Source organism: Cebus imitator, unplaced genomic scaffold (genome assembly GCF_001604975.1).
Source record: "Cebus imitator isolate Cc_AM_T3 unplaced genomic scaffold, Cebus_imitator-1.0 Scaffold197, whole genome shotgun sequence".
In the NCBI taxonomy this organism is placed as follows: domain Eukaryota; kingdom Metazoa; phylum Chordata; class Mammalia; order Primates; family Cebidae; genus Cebus; species Cebus imitator.
In genome coordinates this window covers 2,270,046-2,288,810 of record NW_016107512.1, presented here as the reverse complement: position 1 = coordinate 2,288,810, position 18,765 = coordinate 2,270,046, and the positions used below count along the sequence as shown (strand labels likewise).

General features: G+C 41.1%; 2 protein-coding genes across 3 annotated transcripts in view; one reads left to right on the top strand and one right to left on the bottom strand.

Moving 5' to 3' along the window:
* XPO5 (exportin 5) overlaps positions 1-18,765 on the top strand; it is a 51,641-nt gene that overhangs the window by 12,334 nt on the left and 20,542 nt on the right. The window contains exons 9-20 of the mRNA XM_017547368.2: positions 2,203-2,302; positions 3,492-3,575; positions 4,198-4,323; positions 5,589-5,679; positions 7,805-7,933; positions 9,408-9,538; positions 11,510-11,665; positions 13,027-13,068; positions 13,393-13,482; positions 14,381-14,580; positions 15,121-15,220; positions 16,081-16,262. Coding sequence (XP_017402857.1) covers positions 2,203-2,302; positions 3,492-3,575; positions 4,198-4,323; positions 5,589-5,679; positions 7,805-7,933; positions 9,408-9,538; positions 11,510-11,665; positions 13,027-13,068; positions 13,393-13,482; positions 14,381-14,580; positions 15,121-15,220; positions 16,081-16,262 — 1,431 coding nt within the window. The remainder of the gene's footprint in view (positions 1-2,202; positions 2,303-3,491; positions 3,576-4,197; positions 4,324-5,588; positions 5,680-7,804; positions 7,934-9,407; positions 9,539-11,509; positions 11,666-13,026; positions 13,069-13,392; positions 13,483-14,380; positions 14,581-15,120; positions 15,221-16,080; positions 16,263-18,765) is intronic.
* The window catches only part of POLR1C (RNA polymerase I and III subunit C), a 43,028-nt gene continuing 26,409 nt past the window's right edge, over positions 2,147-18,765 (bottom strand). The window contains exons 9-10 of one of the 2 annotated variants that reach the window (XM_037745338.1): positions 11,941-11,984; positions 2,147-3,148 (exon numbers count right to left, since the gene is read on the bottom strand). In XM_037745338.1, the coding sequence (XP_037601266.1) occupies positions 11,983-11,984 (2 nt within the window). In that variant the 3' untranslated portion in view covers positions 2,147-3,148; positions 11,941-11,982. The remainder of the gene's footprint in view (positions 3,149-11,940; positions 11,985-18,765) is intronic. The other variant, XM_017547380.2, reaches the window with a different exon arrangement.

Sequence of the window (18,765 nt, the reverse complement as noted above, 5' to 3'; positions counted from 1 at the left end):
TTGAAATGCAAAAATTACCCAGGTGTGGTGGTTCGTGTCTGTAGTCCTACCTACTCAGGTGGCTGAGGCAGGAGATCACTTGAACCCGAGAGGCGGAGGTTGCAGTGAGTCAGAATTATGCCTCTGCACTCCAGCTTAGGTGACAGAGTGAGACTCCATCTCTAAATAAATAAATTTAGTTTAGCCTAAGGATACAGTGTTTATAAAGTCTACAGTAGTGTTCAGTAATGTCCTAGGCTTCCACATTCATTCACTACTCTGGACTCACCCAGCACAGTTTTCAGTCATTCGTGTTAAGTGCCTTTTATAGGTATACCATTTTTTATCATTTATACCATATTTTTACTGTACCTTTTCTGTATTTAGATACACAAATACTTAGCATTGTGTTAGAGTTGCCTGCAGCATTAGTAGTAACATGCTATGGAGGTAACATGCTATAGAGGTTTGTAGCCTGGGGGCAATAGGCTATGCCACATAGCCTAGATGTGTAATAGGCTATTCCTGTTGTGTAAGCTTGTGTAAGCACACTATATAATGTTCAAATGGTGATGAAATTACCTAACAATGCATTTCTCAGTACACATCCCCAGTCATTAAGTGATGCTTCCTCATACTTTCTTCCAGTTGCTCTAGAAAATACTAAAGCAAGGCCAGGCACAATGGCTCATGCCTTTAATCCCTGTACTTTGGGAGGCTGAGCCATGAAGATCGCTTGGACCCAGAAGTTCAAAACCAGCCTGGGCAACGTGGCTTCTTCGTACTTTCTTCCAATTGCTCTAGAAAATACTAAAATACTAAAGCAAGGCTGGGGACAGTGACTCATGTCTATAATCCCTGTACTTTGGGAGGCCAAGCCATGAAGATTGCTTGGATGCAGAAGTTCAAAACCAGCCTGGGCAACATGGCAAGACCTCATCTGTACAAAAAAATCTAAATAAAAATAAATTCCCTGGGTATGGTGGTGTGTGCCAATAGTCTCAGCTACTCGAGAGGCTGCGGTTGTAGGATTCCTTGTGCTCATTAGTTTGGGGCTACAGTAAGCCATGTTTGAGCCACTGCACTATAGGCTATGTATGACGAGATCCTGTCTCAAAAAAAAGAAAAGAAAAAAAATATTAAAGCATTTCTTGATAAAATGTTTCTTACCAGGAAGTCAGGCAGAATTACATATTATAAGTCGTTGAATCTGTTGCAGCTTTTTGATACTCTTCACTTTTGGTCCCAAGGAGAAATGAAAAGGTATGAGGCACGTATGTTTTACTTAAAATCTCTTACTACCTATTCTAATACACATTTATCATGGCTTCCCTGTAGAGACTGCAGCACTGTTTTTAAGGGATTCTGTTAAAGGAATAATGTTTTTTGGGTAGTTAGTATTTTTAGGTCCAGTTCTTAGTTCCATAGAGATCATGACACTCATACTTAAGTGGTGTCCCATTTCTGTTTGTGCTATGGGTCCCATGCCACAGCCATGGGTCATAAAACTGTGATTCAGGGCCGGGCGCGGTGGCTCACGCCTGTAATCCCAGCACTTTGGGAGGCCGAGGCAGGTGGATCACAAGGTCAAGAAATCGAGGCCATCCTGGTCAACATGGTGAAACCCCGTCTCTACTAAAAAAAAAATACAAAAAATCAGCTGGGCATGGTGGCATGTGCCTGTAATCCCAGCTACTCAGGAGGCTGAGGCAGGAGAATTGCCTGAACCCAGGAGGCGGAGGCTGTGGTGAGCCGAGATCGCGCCATTGCACTCCAGCCTGGGTAACGAGAGCGAAACTCCGTCTCAAAAAAAAAAAAAAAAAAAAAAGCCGTGATTCAAACACAGGCAGTCAAACTCCAGAGATTGCACTGGACACCATAATACCATCCTGTCTTTCAGTGTTCCTAAAGCCTAAACCTCGTTTACCCCAAAGGCCATTGCCTTTTACATGTTACTCTCCTCCTCCAGAAGACAGCTAATATGGCTGCTGTTCATACTACTAGTTATTAATTGCTGTTTGTGTGCATATTCCTATATCATTTCAGGTCAGGTTTTGCCACCAAATAAGTTAAATTTAAAATTTTTAATATAGCAAAGCTATTGGAATTCTGCTGAATTACACACCTGAACTATATGACTTGGAGAAATGAGACACAAAGTAATGTTTTTATTATGACGTTTTAAATTTTGTTGGTGATATAAGGAATTCTCTCATCTTACAGGACTGCTGATGGAGGAGGTTTGGTAGAAAAACACTATGTCTTTCTGAAGAGACTCTGTCAGGTGCTGTGTGCGCTGGGCAATCAGCTGTGTGCATTGCTGGTGAGCTGGTGCTTGCTTTCTGGAGTTTCAAGGCCCTTTGGGAAGAAGATTTAGAAACTTAGTTTCAATAAGGGGTTGCAAATGTCATTGATTTTAGCCTGATGGGGCAGTGCCCTAGAGGTTTTTGCATGATTCTATAGATTAAATTATCTTAATAGTGTTTGAGTGATCTAAGTTTCTTTTAACAATAAAATAGTTAGACCAACGTCAGATATCCACATCTATTACTCCATGAAGTCAGCGTTGGTTTCTTGTGAATTTTGATACTTAGAGAACCTCAGTCTGCTGAGTGCATTACGCTTTTACATTCTATTGGCCCATGAAACATGGACTTGAATAAAGAAACCTTTTCCCAATGTAAGGGATGTATTATTGGATCACAAAAGACAAACCGATTGACCTGGAAAACTTACCATTAGCGAAATATTGAATACCCAGTCTTATAAGCTGAGAGATAGAACATTGGAACAAACATTTGCAATTGATGTTCTATTGTCTTGTGGTGGTTTAAATGGTTAGATAGTTAGCTTAACTAGGATAGTTTCAGACATAAGAAACTATTGAGGGAGCCAGGCACAGTGGCTTATGCCTGTAATCCCAGCACTTTGGGAGGCCAAGGCAGGCAGATCACTTGAGGTCAGGAGTTTAAGACTAGCCTGGCCAACATGATCAAACCCTGTATCTACTAAAAACACAAAAATTAGCCGGGCATGGTGGTGCGCGCCTGTAATCCCAGCTACTCAGGAGGCTGAAGTAGGAGAATTACTTGAACCTAGGAGGTAGAGGTTACAGTGAGCCGAGATCTTGCCACTGCACTCCAGCCTGAGCAACAGAGTGAGATTCTGTCTAAAAAAAAAAAAAGAGAGAAACTATTGAGAGGGTTATTTAATAGACTTGTTCACAGAGATGTGAATAGGCAAGGTTTGAGGAATTTATAGAGACTTTCTTTCTCCCCGTAATTTCTGAAATGAATATTTTTTTTATTTTACTATTTGACCACAGAATGGGTTTTAATGATGATTATTGAGTAAAGTAACTTACCTATATTTTAGCCCTAGAAGTGATGCCTTTCTTTAGCCAAAAGGAAATATAAAGTCCTTTTAAACGACAAATTTTTTTGAGAGTTTGTCTTATTTCTCCCCTGCTTTTTCTCTCCTGATTTTCTTAATATAGTGGTCTTCTCCTACAGGGTGTTGATTCTGATGTGGAAACACCGTCAAACTTTGGAAAATACCTGGAATCTTTTCTTGCTTTCACAACCCATCCAAGTCAGGTAAACTTTATACACGTAACTTCTCAAAATTTTAGTTAGGTGAACCAGTATCAAGCACTGTGTCCTGAAATATTGTAGATCATGTATAAAATGTGACTTTTCAGGCCCTGGGAAATGACTGTAGTGTCATTTCATTAAGAGAAATTGGCTCTTCTTCCTGAGCCAAACAATGCACTTGTCTAGGTCAGCAGCTTTTCCTTTCAGGTAACGTTCTGGCTATATTCAGTCATATGTGAGGTGTGTCTCAGGTGATTGAGTACTAAGGTTATAAAGCTTTTAAGAAAATTCTGATTGTGTTATAAAATTAATTTCACTCAGTTCAAAATTGTTCTTCTAATATCACTCTGAGATTCCAGTATTCTTTCTTGCAAAGAAGAAAAAGTAGTAAAATTCAGTCCACACTCCAGGTAATTTCCCTGACCAACAGCCTGTCTTACTAACATATGGTCCATCCTGAGTAATCATTACTGATGCATTGCAGTAGAGACAGCTTCAAAGTGTTGTACAGATTTATTTCTAAGAAAAAATGTAGTTGATAACTGCTAAATAGTAATCTGGGTTAGAATTATTTTGGGTATAGAATCCAAATCCTTAGACTGTTGTTTTCTTTTTTTCTGTTTAGTTTCTACGCTCTTCAACTCAGATGACTTGGGGAGCCCTCTTCAGGCATGAAATCCTGTCCCGTGATCCTTTGCTATTAGCAATAATACCAAAATATCTTCGTGCTTCCATGACTAACTTAGTCAAGGTATATAATGGGAATCTAAACATGTGGAGTGTAGGTGAATACACATAGTAAGACTTCGAGACTGGGCACAGTGGCTCACGCCTATAATCTCAGCACTGTGAAAGGCTGAGGTGGGAGGATGGCTTGAGCCCAGGAGTTGGAGACCAGCCTGTGCAACATGGCAAAATCTCATTTCTGCTAAAAATACAAAAAACATAGCAGGGCATGGTGGTATACACCTGTAGCCCCAGCTAGTCAGGAGGCTACAGTGGGAGAGTCACCTGAGCTTGGGAAGTTGAGTCTGCAGTGAGCTGAGAGCACACGACTGCCCTCCAGCCTAGGCGATGAGAGTAAGACCCTGTCTCGGGGAGAAACAAAACAAAGACTTTTATTGGCATTATTAACAGCCTTTTCTTCATCACTAAGATTCCTTTATTGGACACATTTTCTTATTCCTCAGGAAGAAATCAGTCCTTACTGGCTCTTATAACTGCTCTTCTGTATCAGAGTACTTACATATCATAAGTATTGGGCTAGGTACTAGGGCAAGAGCAGCAACCATACAATGTGATAATTGCTATTTAGGGGTTAAAAGCAGAATGCTTTGGAAGTACACAGGAGGGTTGAGTTGGGAAGATTCCAAGAGAAGGCAATATCTGATTGTTTCTGGAGGCCAAGTGAGAGTTAGGAAGGCAAATGCGGGGAGTGAGAGTGAAAGCAAAGATTGTGTACTACTTCAGTAGAAAATTGCTCATGAATTCCCTACTAAGAGCTCTTGCAGTTGACAGATTCTTAATTTGTAACATCAGAGAATAGGGCACATTCAAGGGTCCCCTTATTTTCTTAAGGAATTTGCCTAGCACATAGCAACCACTGTGTTTGTATTTTCTGCCCTGGTCTTCAATACTTTTTGAATGAAACATACAAAGTTCTACAAGCTTATTCTCCATGTTCAGTATTTGAGGCAAGTAGTTCTCAATTCTTTCTTCCTTACTGCTTGCTGAAGTATCATTTTGGGCCGTAAAAGAATTCAAGAATTTAATTCTCCCTGAGGAACTTGGAGGACAGTCTCAAATAAAAGTATTTTCTTTTCTACCACTGAGGAATACTGGAACTGGGAGCAAACTGTGGACCTGTGATAGAACAGAAGTGGTTATTTATCATATAATATCTCATGCAAACCCTTAACTCTTAACTAAATTAAAAGTGCTTGAACTCCTGAAGCTTAAACACTCTTTCAGTGGGTCCATTTTCATCCCCTACCCCAATTACCTTTCTCTTTCCAGATGGGCTTTCCTTCTAAAACAGACAGCCCTAGCTGTGAATATTCTCGATTTGATTTTGATAGCGATGAGGACTTCAATGCTTTCTTCAACTGTAAGTGATGTTGGCCTTGAATTTCTCTCAACAGTCTCAGAATGACATCAGTATTATGAATCATAGTGCATGATGTTTGGGGTTCTTATGAAAGATCCCCAAATCTGGATAGCAGCCTACTTATTAAGCCCTAGTTTCCCATTGCAGAAGAGTGTTGGGGCTGTATTCCAGGCATAGTGTTTTGTTTTTTACCAAAAACCCCACACACAGCCTTTGGACATAGATGTTTAGGTACACTAATCATATTTAAGATGCTCTTGACTTTTTTTCAGACTTAGGATTAAATACTATCTTACCTTATGGTTCTTTCTTTCAAAAAAATGGAAAAATCCATTTTATTATAATATTTTAATTCTGTTCTGTGTTTTATTTTGTTCCTTATTTCCTTTTTTTTTTTTTTTNTTTTTTTTTTTTACATCTTTGTTGAGACAAAATTCATTTACCATACAGTTCACCCACGTGTAGTATATAGTTTAACGGTTTTTAGTATTTTTACAGAGTTGCGCAGCCATCATGACAATCAATTTTTGGATTATATTTTCATCACTCCAAAAATAAATTCTGTATCCACTAGGAGTCATTCCCAATTCCCTCATCCCTCCCAGTCCTGGGCAACCAGTAATCTACTTTTTTTTTTTTCTTTCTTTCTTTCTTTTTTAGAGAATTCCTAAGTCTCATTCTGTCTCTGTTTTACCTATTCTGAATGTTTCATATAAATGAAATCACACATGGTCTTTTGTGATTGCCTTCTTTACTTGTGTAATGTTTCTAAGATTCATCCATGTTACAACATTTATTGGTTTTTGATTTCTTTTTTTTTTGCGACAGAGTCTTGCTCTGTTGCCCAGGCTGGAATTCAATGGCATGATCTCGGCTCACTGCAGCCTCTGCCTCCTGGGTTCAAGCGATTCTCCTGCCTCAGCCTCCCAAGTAACTGGGATTACAGGCATGTACCACTATGCCCAGCTAATTTTTTGTATTTTTAGTAGAGATGGGATTTCATCATGTTGGTCAGGTTGGTCTCGACCTCCTGACCTCAGCTGATCCACCCGCCTTGGCCTTGCAAAGCACTGGATTACAGGCATGAGCCATCACGCCTGGCCTTCATTTCTTTTTATTGCCAATATTTCATTGTATGGATATACCACATTTACTCATTTATTCATCTGTTGATGGACATTTGAGTTATTTCTATGTTGGGCTATTACAAATAATGCTGCTATGAACGTTTATATACAAGGTTTTGTATAGACATAAGTTTTTTTTTATCTTAGATATATAACTAGGAGTAGAATTGCTGGATAATATGGCAATTGCATGTTTAATATTTTCAGGAAGGCCGGGCGTGGTGGCTCACGCCTGTAATCCAAGCACTTCGGAGGCCAAGGCAGGCGGATCACCTGAGGTCGGGAGTTTAAGACCAGCCTGACCAGCATGGTGAAACCCCATGTTTAAAGAAAAATAAAAAAGGAAAAAAAAAATATTTTCAGGAAATGCCAGACTGTTTTCCACAGGAGCTGCACCACTTTATATTACCACCAACCTGATTTCCCTTTTTTAAATTTTGTTTTTATTTTGAGACATGGTCTCACAATGTTGCCCAGGCAGGAGTGTGGTGTTGCAATCATGGCTCACTACAATCTTGACCTCCCTGGGTTCAGCTGATTCTCCCATCTCAGCCTCCCAAGTAGCTGGGAGTATAAGTGGATGCCACCACGTTTGGCTAATTTTTGTATTTTTTGGTAGAGACTGGGTCTCACTGTGTTGTCTAGACTGGTTTCAAACTCCTGGGCACAAGCAGTCGGCTCACTTTGGTCTCCTAAAGTGCCAGGATTTCAGGCATGAGCTGCCACGCCCAGCCCTGATTTCCTTTTAATTCCAACAGAAATGGGAGACTAATTTTAGTTTACCATTTATAGGATCTGGCTGTTAATACAGCTTCCAGAGATCATTTATTTTTGAAAATTTCTAGATTCATTAATAAAGTTTTATTGAGTGATTATTACATTCAAAGTACAAGTCTGCAAAACATTTCCTTTGAATGCTTTTCCCCTAGGGTGGTAAATGAATAAACATTAAGTACATATTTTATACTAATTACTGATTTCTGTCCTTCCCTTGGCAGCCTCCCGAGCTCAACAAGGAGAGGTGATGAGGTTGGCATGTCGTTTGGATCCCAACACTAGCTTCCAGATGGCTGGGGAGTGGCTAAAATATCAACTATCAACTTTTCTTGATGCTGGTTCTGTGAATTGTAAGTTTTTTTTACTACTGAATGTTAGTGAAATGTTATGACGGTATCAAAACTATGTATAGGAAATGAGCCTGAGCCACACATCAGAACAATATACTAATATTGTTCAAAAATAGCTTTGCTTTTGGCTCACACAAAAGGGATTTAGGGATTTAGCATTCAGTTATATTTACAGTTGACTAAAGTTCTCTGATATTTGATAACTTGAAAGTTTGAGGAGGCCCAAATGTATTGCACCGAGATCAAACTAGTAAATGGGACTATGCCTTATGTAAGCAAGAAAAGCAATGGGTAAATCTTAGGCCAAGCCTGGTGGCTCACATCTGTAATCCCAGCACTTTGGGAGGCTGAGGCTGGGGATCACCTGAGGTCTGGAGTTCAAGACCTGCCTGGCCAACATGGAAAAACCGCATCTCTGCTAAAAATAAAAAATTAGCTGGACGTGGTGCTGGGCACCTGTAATCCCAGCTACTCAGGAGGCTGAGGCAGGAGAATCACTTGAACCTGGGAGGCTGAGGTTGCAGTAAGCCAAGATCACACCATTGCACTCCATCCTGGGGAACAGAGTGAGACTCCTTAATAAAAAAAAAAAAAAAAAAAAAAGGGAAATGCAGCGGGGCATGGTCACTCATGCCTGTAATCCCAGCACTTTGGGAGGCAGATGTGGGGGGATTATGAGGTCAGGAGTTGAAGACCACCCTGGCTAAGATGGTGAAACCCCAGCTCTACTAAAAAACATACAAAAATTAGCTGCGTGTGGTGGCAGGCACCTGTAACCCTAGCTACTCAGAAGGCTGAGGCAAAGAATTGCTTGAACCCAGGAGATGGAGGTTGCAGTGAGCCAAGATCCCGCCACTGCACTCTAGCCTGGGCAACAGAGTGAGACTCCATCTCAAAAAGAAAAGCAATTGGTAAATCTTTTTGCTTGTGTCTTGCTATTTGAGTGGTATGCTGTGGTAATATTTGTCAACTTGAAGGATGGCACAGTTCTCTAGACATAGCCCTTAGAGTTGTCATGAGGCTATTGGATATTAAGCAGTGTTTTGTATATTACATTGTTTCCCAATTGGGAAGATTCTTTATGGTCTCAATTTTAACTACTTAGATTCTCATGGAAAAGATTATAAAGGGGATGAGGGGAGAAACTGATTTGTGTTTATTGAGTGCCTACTAATGAGCTAGGCAGTGTTTTTGATGTTCATGTGCGTATTCTCGTTCGTTACTCAAAACAGTTTTACTACAAGGCTCATAGAGGTGAATTCAGACTGCTCATTGTTAAAGGAGGAGGCATGGTAGGAAACTCCACCTACCTTATTGCTTTCATCACACATCATCTTTTCTTTGCCCAAGCTAAGAGGGGTTAGATTACCCTGTTCCTTCAGTCATGAAGTTCTTGGGTGTTCTCTAAGGCTCCGTTGTCTCTCAGTGTCTTTTGTGATCCTTCAGTGCTGATAATTGTGTGTGTGTTTTCAAGCTTGTTCTGCAGCTGGAACTGGAGAAGGAAGCCTCTGTTCCATCTTCTCACCTTCATTTGTGCAATGGGAAGCCATGACTCTCTTTTTGGAAAGTGTTATCACCCAGATGTTTCGAACACTAGATAGAGAAGTAAGTATTTCCCATGCTGACTGCATGATGATTTTGACCTTTTTTCTTCTTTCTTTCGTTTTTGAGACACGATCTCTCTCTGTTGCTCAGGTTGAAGTGCAGTGGCACAATCACAGCTCTTTATAACCTCCAACTCCTGGGCTCAAGCAATCCTCTTACTTCAGGCTCCTGAGCATCTAGGATTACAGTCACGTGCCACCACCCCTGGCTAATTTATAATAAAAATGGAGTCTGTGTTGCCCAGTCTGATCTCAAACTCCTGTCCTCAAATGATCCTCCTACCTTGGCCTCCCAAGGTGCTAAGATTGCAGGTATGACCCACTATGCCTAGCTGGTTTTGATCTTTTTAAAACTGGTAGTGGAATAGGAAAATCTGTGGATGTACCTCTTACAGAAAAGGAAACTGAGATTTAGAGAGGCTAAATACCATACTCAAGTTCAAACAGCTGATAAATGGCAAAGCTGGGACCAAAACTCAGGTCTTTTTAACTCTAAGCCCTACCACATTTAGTATACATTTTAAGTACCACACAGCTTTAGAGTACTGTAGGCCACCAGTATAGTGGCCACCTCTAGGTCTGAAAAGGAAGGTATGCACAGAGAGCCTCGACTGTATCAGTGAAATCATATTTCTTAAAGTGGGCAGATGAGGATTTACTAAATTGTAGAGAAATAGACAAAAGATATAATTCAATAATGTATAGAGGAGAATCTAAAGTAGCTGATAAATCAGGCGCAGTGGCCCACGCCTATAATCCCAGCACTTTGGGAGGCCAAGGCGGGTGGATCACTTGAGTTTAGGAGTTCAAGACTAGCCTGGCCAACATGGTGAAGCCCCATCTCTACTAAAAATACAAAAATTAGCTGGGCATGCTGGTGGTGTACATCTGTAATCCCAGCTATTTGGGAGGCTGAGCCATGGGAATCGCTTGAACCCAGGAGGCAGAGGCTGCTGTGAGCCGAGATCATGCCACTGCACCCGAGCCTGCATGACAGAGCAAGATTCTGTCTCAAAGAAAAGAAAAGAAAAGGGCCAGATGTAGTGGCTCACCCCTGTAATCCCAGCACTTTGAGAGGCTAAGGTGGGCAGATCACCTGAGGTCAGGAGTTCAAGACCAGCCTGTTCAATATGGCAAAACTGCGTCTCTACTAAAAATAGAAAAATTAGCTGAGCGTGGTGGTGGGTGCCTGTAATCCCAGCTACTTGGGAGGCTGAGGCAGGAGAACCACTTGAACCGAGGAGGTGGAGGTTGCAATGAGCTGAGATCATGCCATTGCACTCCAGCCTGAGCAACCAAGAATGAAACTCCATCTCAAAAAAAAGAAACAAATATATAAATAAATAAAATAGCTGATAAATAAGAGAAACATTCAGCCTCATTATCAGTTAAAGAAATAAAAAATTTTAAAGGTTTTAGGGAATAATAAATATACTGCTGAGAATGTGGTAAGAAGGGCACACACAGCTGAGTATGGTGGTTCACACTTATAATCTCAACACTTTGGGAAGCCAAGGTGGGAGGAATGCTTGAACCCAGGAGTTTGAGACCAGCCTGGACAATAAAGTGAGACCTCGTCTCTAATGAAAAAAAGAATTAGCCAGGCATGGTCGTATACACCAGTAGTCCTACCTACTTGGGAGGCTGAGGCCACAGGATCACTTGAAGCCGGGAGTTTGAGACCAGCCTGGTCAACATAACACTTCTACAAAGTCTCTACAAAACTTTTAAAAAGTATCTTGGCATGATGGTGCCTGCCTGTAGTCCTGGCTACTCGGGAGACTAAGGTGGGAGGATCCCTTGAGTTCAGGAGGTTGAGGTTACAGTGAGTGATTGTGCCACTGCACTTCAGCCTAGGTGATAGAGTGAGACCCTGTCTCTTAAAAAAAAAAAAAAGAAAGAAAATTTAGCCACAATGGTTTTCTCTGAGTGGTGGCAGCATGTCAACCTCCATTTTATGTCTTTATTACAGGAAATTCCTGTTAATGATGGAATAGAGCTGTTGCAGATGGTTCTGAACTTTGATACCAAGGATCCCCTCATCCTGTCCTGTGTCCTTACTAATGTCTCTGCACTCTTTCCATTTGTCACCTACAGACCAGAGTTCCTGCCCCAGGTCTTCTCTAAGGTAAAGTCCATGTCCTTTGTAAATTCTATTTTGACATTTCTAAGTTAATTTTTATTTTACTTTTTGGAGACAGGATCTTGCTATATTGCCGACGCTGAACTCAAACTCCTGGTCTCAAGGGATCCTCACACCTCAGCCTTCTGAGTAGCTGAGACTACAAGCATGCATCAGTCACCATGCCTGGCCTAAGCTAATTATTTTTATAACTGTTTTTGAAATTATGTGAGGCAAATTAATAAACACAGTTATTTATTAAATACCTACTCAGTACTTACTGTGGATTAGGCAGTATGCTAGTGCCTCACTCTTTAGGAACACTCTGGGAAGAAAGGCACAAAAACAGATATTGTTACCTATATGGCATTGCAATGAAGACTTGTACACTGGGAAATGGGAAAGAATACTTAAAGGAGAGTATTAGAGTATGCTCTCAGCCTGGGAGGGGATTTATGAGAGGGAGGAACAATACAGATATTTTTCAGGTTTCTAGTTCAGTTGACTAGGTGGGTGATAGAGCCACTACCTGAGTAAGAATACTGGATCAGGAAGGAGAACAGGAGTGAAGAGAAAGCGGTGAGTATTTTGGAATACTGTGTTTGTAGTATACATAGAGCATCTTTATGGAGAAATCTCACAATAAATTGGCTATTTGATGTTGAAGATCTAGATTCTAGAAAGTAACAAGATAAAATTAAAGCATCATCATCATAGAAGTCCCAAGACCAAAAGTTATGGATACTTAAGTGATTATGTAGAGTTAGGAGACATGTGAGTCAAGCAAGGAACCTAGAGGAGTAGAGAAAAAAATGAGAAGCCCCCAAAGAAGAAAAAAGAGCCAGAGAGATGAAAATGTTGTGTCACAAGACCAGCAGAACTTCAGAAAAGTGGGCTTATTTGTTGCAGATTCCTTATAAGTTGTCAAATGTCCAGTGAGTTTCTTGACTACACTGTTGTCTTGAGTTTAATTCCGTAATAGTGATCAAGGAAGCAGCCATATTTCATTGGGATGAGGAGTAAATGGGAAGTAATGAAGTGGAATCAGGGGGATAGATCACACAACTTTTGATAAAAAGAAGAGAGAAGTGTTTCCATAGCCAAGTGTTTGGGTGATGGCATGAATTGTTCTGGGATCCTATTGTGAAATGTTTTGATGGTGAAATTGTGACTCCGAAGCCTCTTGTGGAGGTATCTGAGAAAATGGACAACATGAATAAGCTCATGCTTATAGTCCCAGCTACTCAGAAGACTAAAGCGAGAGAATCACTTGAGCCCAGGAATTCAAGTCTAGTCTGGCCAACATAGCAAGATCTCATCTCTAAAACAAACAAACATGAGTGACCTTTTTTCCTCTTCTGCCGTAGCTATTTTCATCTGTCACTTTTGAAACTGTTGAAGAAAGTAAGGTAAGACTATTAATTAAACTAACAGATTCTAACTTCTTGAGAACAAAAGTATGAATACCTGAAACCCAGTTTATATTTTTATATAAATGGGAGGGGGTAGTAAGGGCAGTAGATTATCATATGATATGGTGTTTTGCCCTAGAGACACTCTAGGGCATACAGGAAACATGGATTCTTGGTGGCTATAAATGTTACTCTATTATACTCTTATGGTTGTGAAAAATCATTGTGAACTTGCCCCTAATTGAGATATTTACATGATTCTATGCAGCATCTATAAATTATATGGAAGTAGCTCCAAGTTTGTTGAATGTCTCTTTCCAGGCCCCTAGAACCCGGGCAGTGAGGAATGTAAGGAGACATGCTTGTTCCTCCATCATCAAGATGTGTCGTGACTACCCCCAGCTTGTGCTGGTAAGCTGCTGAAAGAGCCAAGTTTGGTTACATTTGTGTTTAAATCCAGACTTCAGTGTACCTCGCATAAAGAAAAAACTAGTAGCTATTGCTTTACATCAATTAAGCATTCTTGGCTGGGCATGGTGGCTCATGCCTGTAATCCCAGCACTTTGGGAGGCTCAGGCAGGTAGATCACCTGAGGTCAGGAGTTTGAGATCAGCCTGGCCAACATAGTGAAGCCCCATCTCTACTAGAAATACAAAAAATTAGCCGAGGATGTTGGTGCACACCGGTAATCTCAGCTCCTCAGGAGGTAGAGGTTGCAGTGAACCAAGATTGCACCATTGCTGCAGCCTGGGCAACAAGAGTGAAACTCCGTCTCAAAAATAAATAAATCAGCATTCTTGAATTGGTGTTTTCTTAGTATACTTAGTAGTATAGTTAGAAATGTGATGGCAAATATAATCTCTTCAAAATACAGATAGTTTACCCTTAATCTACAACTCTTTACCATGTGATGACCTTAATTACTACTGCCAAATGATGTGCCAAATGATCTTGAGAAAAGCAGATGCAAATCACAACCCTTTTTGGGACATAGGGTGATAAGAAATTTAACATTACTCCAGATTACAAATTAACCAGAAATTTCTTCTCTGAATGCACAGTAGTTGTCTCCCTATGTATATAACAAGCTGATCTTTTCACAGTTGTAGTATGGGAAGGTGCAGTTATCCAAATACTCAAGACAAGAGCTATCTTCTGCCTGAATTGCCTGCTATTTACCAAGTAATAGCCTTATAGGCCTGACTTTCCTGAGACTGCCTTGGTTTTCTTCTTTCTTCCTTGAGTGAGCCACCTCTCCTTTAAAATCAGACCTTTGCCACCTCTGGCTTTTTTTCTTTTTGATCTGTAGCCCAATTTTGACATGCTTTATAACCATGTGAAGCAACTCCTCTCCAATGAGCTACTCCTGACACAAATGGAGAAGTGTGCCCTCATGGAAGCACTGGTTCTCATTAGCAACCAATTCAAGAACTATGAGCGTCAGAAAGTGTTCCTAGAGGAGCTGATGGCACCCGTGGCCAGCATCTGGCTTTCTCAAGACATGCACAGGTAAAGGAGATAATCTGCCCTCTCACTACATGCACCCATTTTGGTTTAAGAGCTTGGCCCAGGATGGAGTTAGGGGTTAAGGATATTGGAAGTGTGATGGCATTATCCATAATACCTGAAGTTCTCCTAAAAGAAGTCTTTTGTAATTTAATCTCTGGTTAGATTAGATTATGGGTGGGGAGGGCACAGAGTGAGACTCCTTTTAGTGTCTACATTGCAGTACCAGCACATTTGGAGAAATGAGAACAGCTAGGAAGGGCCATACAACCACACTTACCTGTGCTCACACAGTAGAAAAATTATTTTCTTTATATTTTCAAGATTATATTCTTGTTTAATTTTTAAATTGTTACTAATAACATTTGGAAGTGGGAGGGAAATTTAAACCTTCAAATGACAGCTGACCATTAGTATGATTATACTCCTCTCACTATAAAACTGCTCTTCAGGGCCAAATAATCATAACTGTTAACTCATGAGGAAGAAACTGTCCTTGTTTAAAATCATGATATAACTTGTTTTTTCCCCTCCAACCTTCAGAGTGCTATCAGATGTTGATGCTTTCATTGCATATGTGGGTACAGATCAGAAGAGCTGTGACCCAGGCCTGGAGGATCCCTGTGGCTTAAACCGTGCACGAGTAAGAGTTTCCTGGGAATGGGAAGTGGCATTGGCCATGGGTAGGAGTAGGGTGTTGTCTGTTGTCAAGTTTCTCATAGATTTGTTTATTCTATACTGGTGAGAAACCTGGGAGTCTCTACTTCCCTAAGCTTCTCCTTTCTTTTCTTCTTTAGTCTTGAATTCTTGAGTTAGTTCCCACAGCAGAGCAGATGGTCTTTTCTATGAAGTCATTATTTTGGCTTTAAGGATCTCTAAATAGCTCTGAAGACTGAAGGTGTAATGAGGAAGTAGGTCAGAACTTGGTCAGCAGGGTGAGTCCTCCCTGCCATTGCTCTCTGGCATGAAAAGTCTTAAGTGATGGCTTAACTTACAAATCTGAGATTTTTCAGTGCTTTGCTATTTAAATAAGCAATGTTCCTGGTTCCATTATGGCACAAGTCCCATTATTTAACCTGGCAAGTGGTAGGTTGATTGAGAGTACCATGAGGGGGGATTAGGACACTAGCTGTCAAGGCCCAAGCTGGAGGGTGCAGGATCAACTCAAAGAAGATGAAATGATGGCACTTTAAACACTTTGTTGTGGATCTTATCTAAGACACCTTCTAATCAGTGTCCTGTGGGTGGGTCACTGCAGCTCCTAGAAAGATAGCTTGCTGAAAGGGAAGTTTCCAGAGCCTACCACTGGCCCTGAAAATTGCAGTGAGAGGATCCCTCTTGGACTTCACCTTAAAAGAAGGAACAGGGGACTATGGGGGAGCAGAGAATTATTTCATTCTCTCTGGCCTCTGTATCACTTTTGCCAGAGCCTTGAATATATCTAACAGTACTTTGTGTTTTCTTTCTCTTTTATATTTATCTGTCATTCTTGTTTTTCTATAGATGAGCTTTTGTGTATACAGCATTCTGGGTGTTGTGAAACGAACTTGCTGGCCCGCTGACCTGGAAGAGGCCAAAGCTGGGGGATTTGTGGTGGGTTATACATCCACTGGAAATCCAATCTTCCGTAACCCCTGTACAGAGCAGATTCTGAAACTTCTTGACAATTTGCTTGCCCTTATAAGGTGAGCCAGAATAATGGCTTTTCTCTGTTGTTTTTTTACTTCTTTACCTTAAAAATTTCAAAAGTTTGGTCCTATATATCTTCATATCTTAGTGGTGTTAATGAGGCATTAAATATTAAGTCTTATTCTTTCTAGAGAGTGTCTCAGTTTTTAAAAAATAACCTCAGCTCTCACTTGCATAAATCTTAATTTCCATGTGAACCCAAGGGGACTAATCCCAAAAGGGCTTTTCTTATTTTGAGCCGCCTCTTTGTTATTCCATTTCTTTATAACTCATTCCTATTTTTACTTGTTTTATTTGGTCTAAATTATTTAGTAAAGGACTTGCTCATTGGGAGCAGGGCAGTGCCTTCTATAATGGTGTTTCTCATTGCCCAGTTGAGACTGCTTTTACTGGGTGGTATTCATATGAGCTAATCTGAATTAACCAATACTGAGTCTGAGCTCAAATGGACCAAACAGCTGCTGGCTGAACATGCTAAACAAAGGAATTACACATTTTTCACCTCAGTTTGTTAGGTTCTGGGTTCTCAAAGCTGAGTCCTAAGACCAGTAGCATTAGCATCACCTGAGAGCTTATTTAAAAGGCAGAATCAAGGCCCCACCCTAGATGTATTAAATCAGAATCTACATTTTTAACTAGATCCCCAGATGGCTTATATACACATTAAACATTCAGAATCACTGTTCTAGATCACATAAGTTAATATATTCAAGTGGAAGTAGGCCAGAATAGGATTGTCAGTTACTAGATAGATATTTGATGACTTAGGGATCATCTCTAAAGAAAAAGATAGTTTTTTTTTTTTTTGAGACGGAGTTTCACTCATGTTACCCAGGCTGGAGTGCAATGGCGCGATCTCGGCTCACCGCAACCTCCGCCTCCTGGGTTCAGGCAATTCTCCTGCCTCAGCCTCCTGAATAGCTGTGATTACAGGCACGCACCACCATGCCCAGCTAATTTTTTGTATTTTTAGTAGAGACGGGGTTTCACCATGTTGACCAGGATGGTCTCGATCTCTTGACCTCGTGATCCACCCGCCTCGGCCTCCCAAAGTTCTGGGATTACAGGCTTGAGCCACCAAGCCCGGCCAAAGATAGGTTTTTGATAAAATTCAGTTATTAGACAAAGCAGAATACGAGTGCTTTTTATATCACACAAGATCTTTTTTTTTTTTGTAACAGTCTCACTGTGTCACCTAGGCTGGAAGTACAGTGGCATGATCTCAGCTCACTGGAACTTCTGCCTCCTAGCCTCAAGCGATTCTCCTGCCTCAGCCACCTGAATAGCTGGGATTACAGGCGTGCACCACCACTCCCAGCTAATTTTTGTATTTTTAGTAGAGACAGTGTTTCACCATGTTGACCAGGCTGGTACAGAACTCTTGGCCTCAAGTGATCAGCCTGCCCCAGCCTCCCAATGTGCTGGGATTACAGGCATGAGCCACTGTGCTTGGCCTCTCACAGGATTTTTAAGTTACATTGTTAGAGCTCTGTTTCAGTACTTTTTGGGCCCTTCTCCAGGGAGTAAAAGCAGCCTCAACTGAGCAAACCAAATTATTAATGTCTCAGGGAAACTCCTGGGAATAGATACCCAAGACCTGAAGCCTAAGAAACAAAGATTTTTAAGTTAATGCTGACAAATTGGAGAGCTGGAGTGTCTGATAAAGTTGACATTGTGTACATGTCTGTGGAAATAGACAGTATTTTGGCCACGCACGGTGGATCACTTGAGGTCAGGAGTTCAAGACCAGCCTGATCAACATGGTGAAACCCCATCTCTACTAAAATTACAAAAAGTAGCTGGGCGTGACGGCACATGCCTGTAATACCAGCCACTTGGGAGGTTGAGGCAGGAGAATCACTTGAACCCAGGAGGTGGAGATTGCAGTGAGCCAAGATTGTGCCACTACCAGCTTGGGCGACAGTGAGACTCCAGGGCCGGGCGTGGTGGTTCATGCCTGTAATCCCAGTAATTTGGGAGGCCGAGGTGGGCAGATCATGAGGTGAAGGGATCAAGACCATCCTGGCCAACATGGTGAAACCATGTCTCTACCAAAAATACAAAAATTAGCCAGGCATGGTAGTGTGCACCTAGTCCCAGCTACTCAGGAGGCTGAGGCAGGTGAATCATTTGAACTTGGGAGGCAGAGGTTGCAGTGAACCAAGATCGCACTACTGCGCTCTGGCCTGGCGACAGAGCAAGACTCCGTCTCACAAAAAAAAAAAAAGATAATATTTTGTTCCAATTTCAAAAGAAGGAAAGAGATCTCTAAAAAAAAGTAGGACTTGTATTGAGAGGGTTAAATATTCAGTTGTGGAAAGATTTGTTTCCATAATGATGTTTTAATTAATAGAAATGGGGTTTTGCCATGTTGTCCAGGCTGGTCTTGAACATACGAAGCTCAAGTGATGGGCCTGCCTCAGCCTCCCAAAGTGTGAGCCACCACACCGAGCCCCACAGTGGTGTTTTTACATCTTTTTTTTTTTTTTTTTTTTTTTT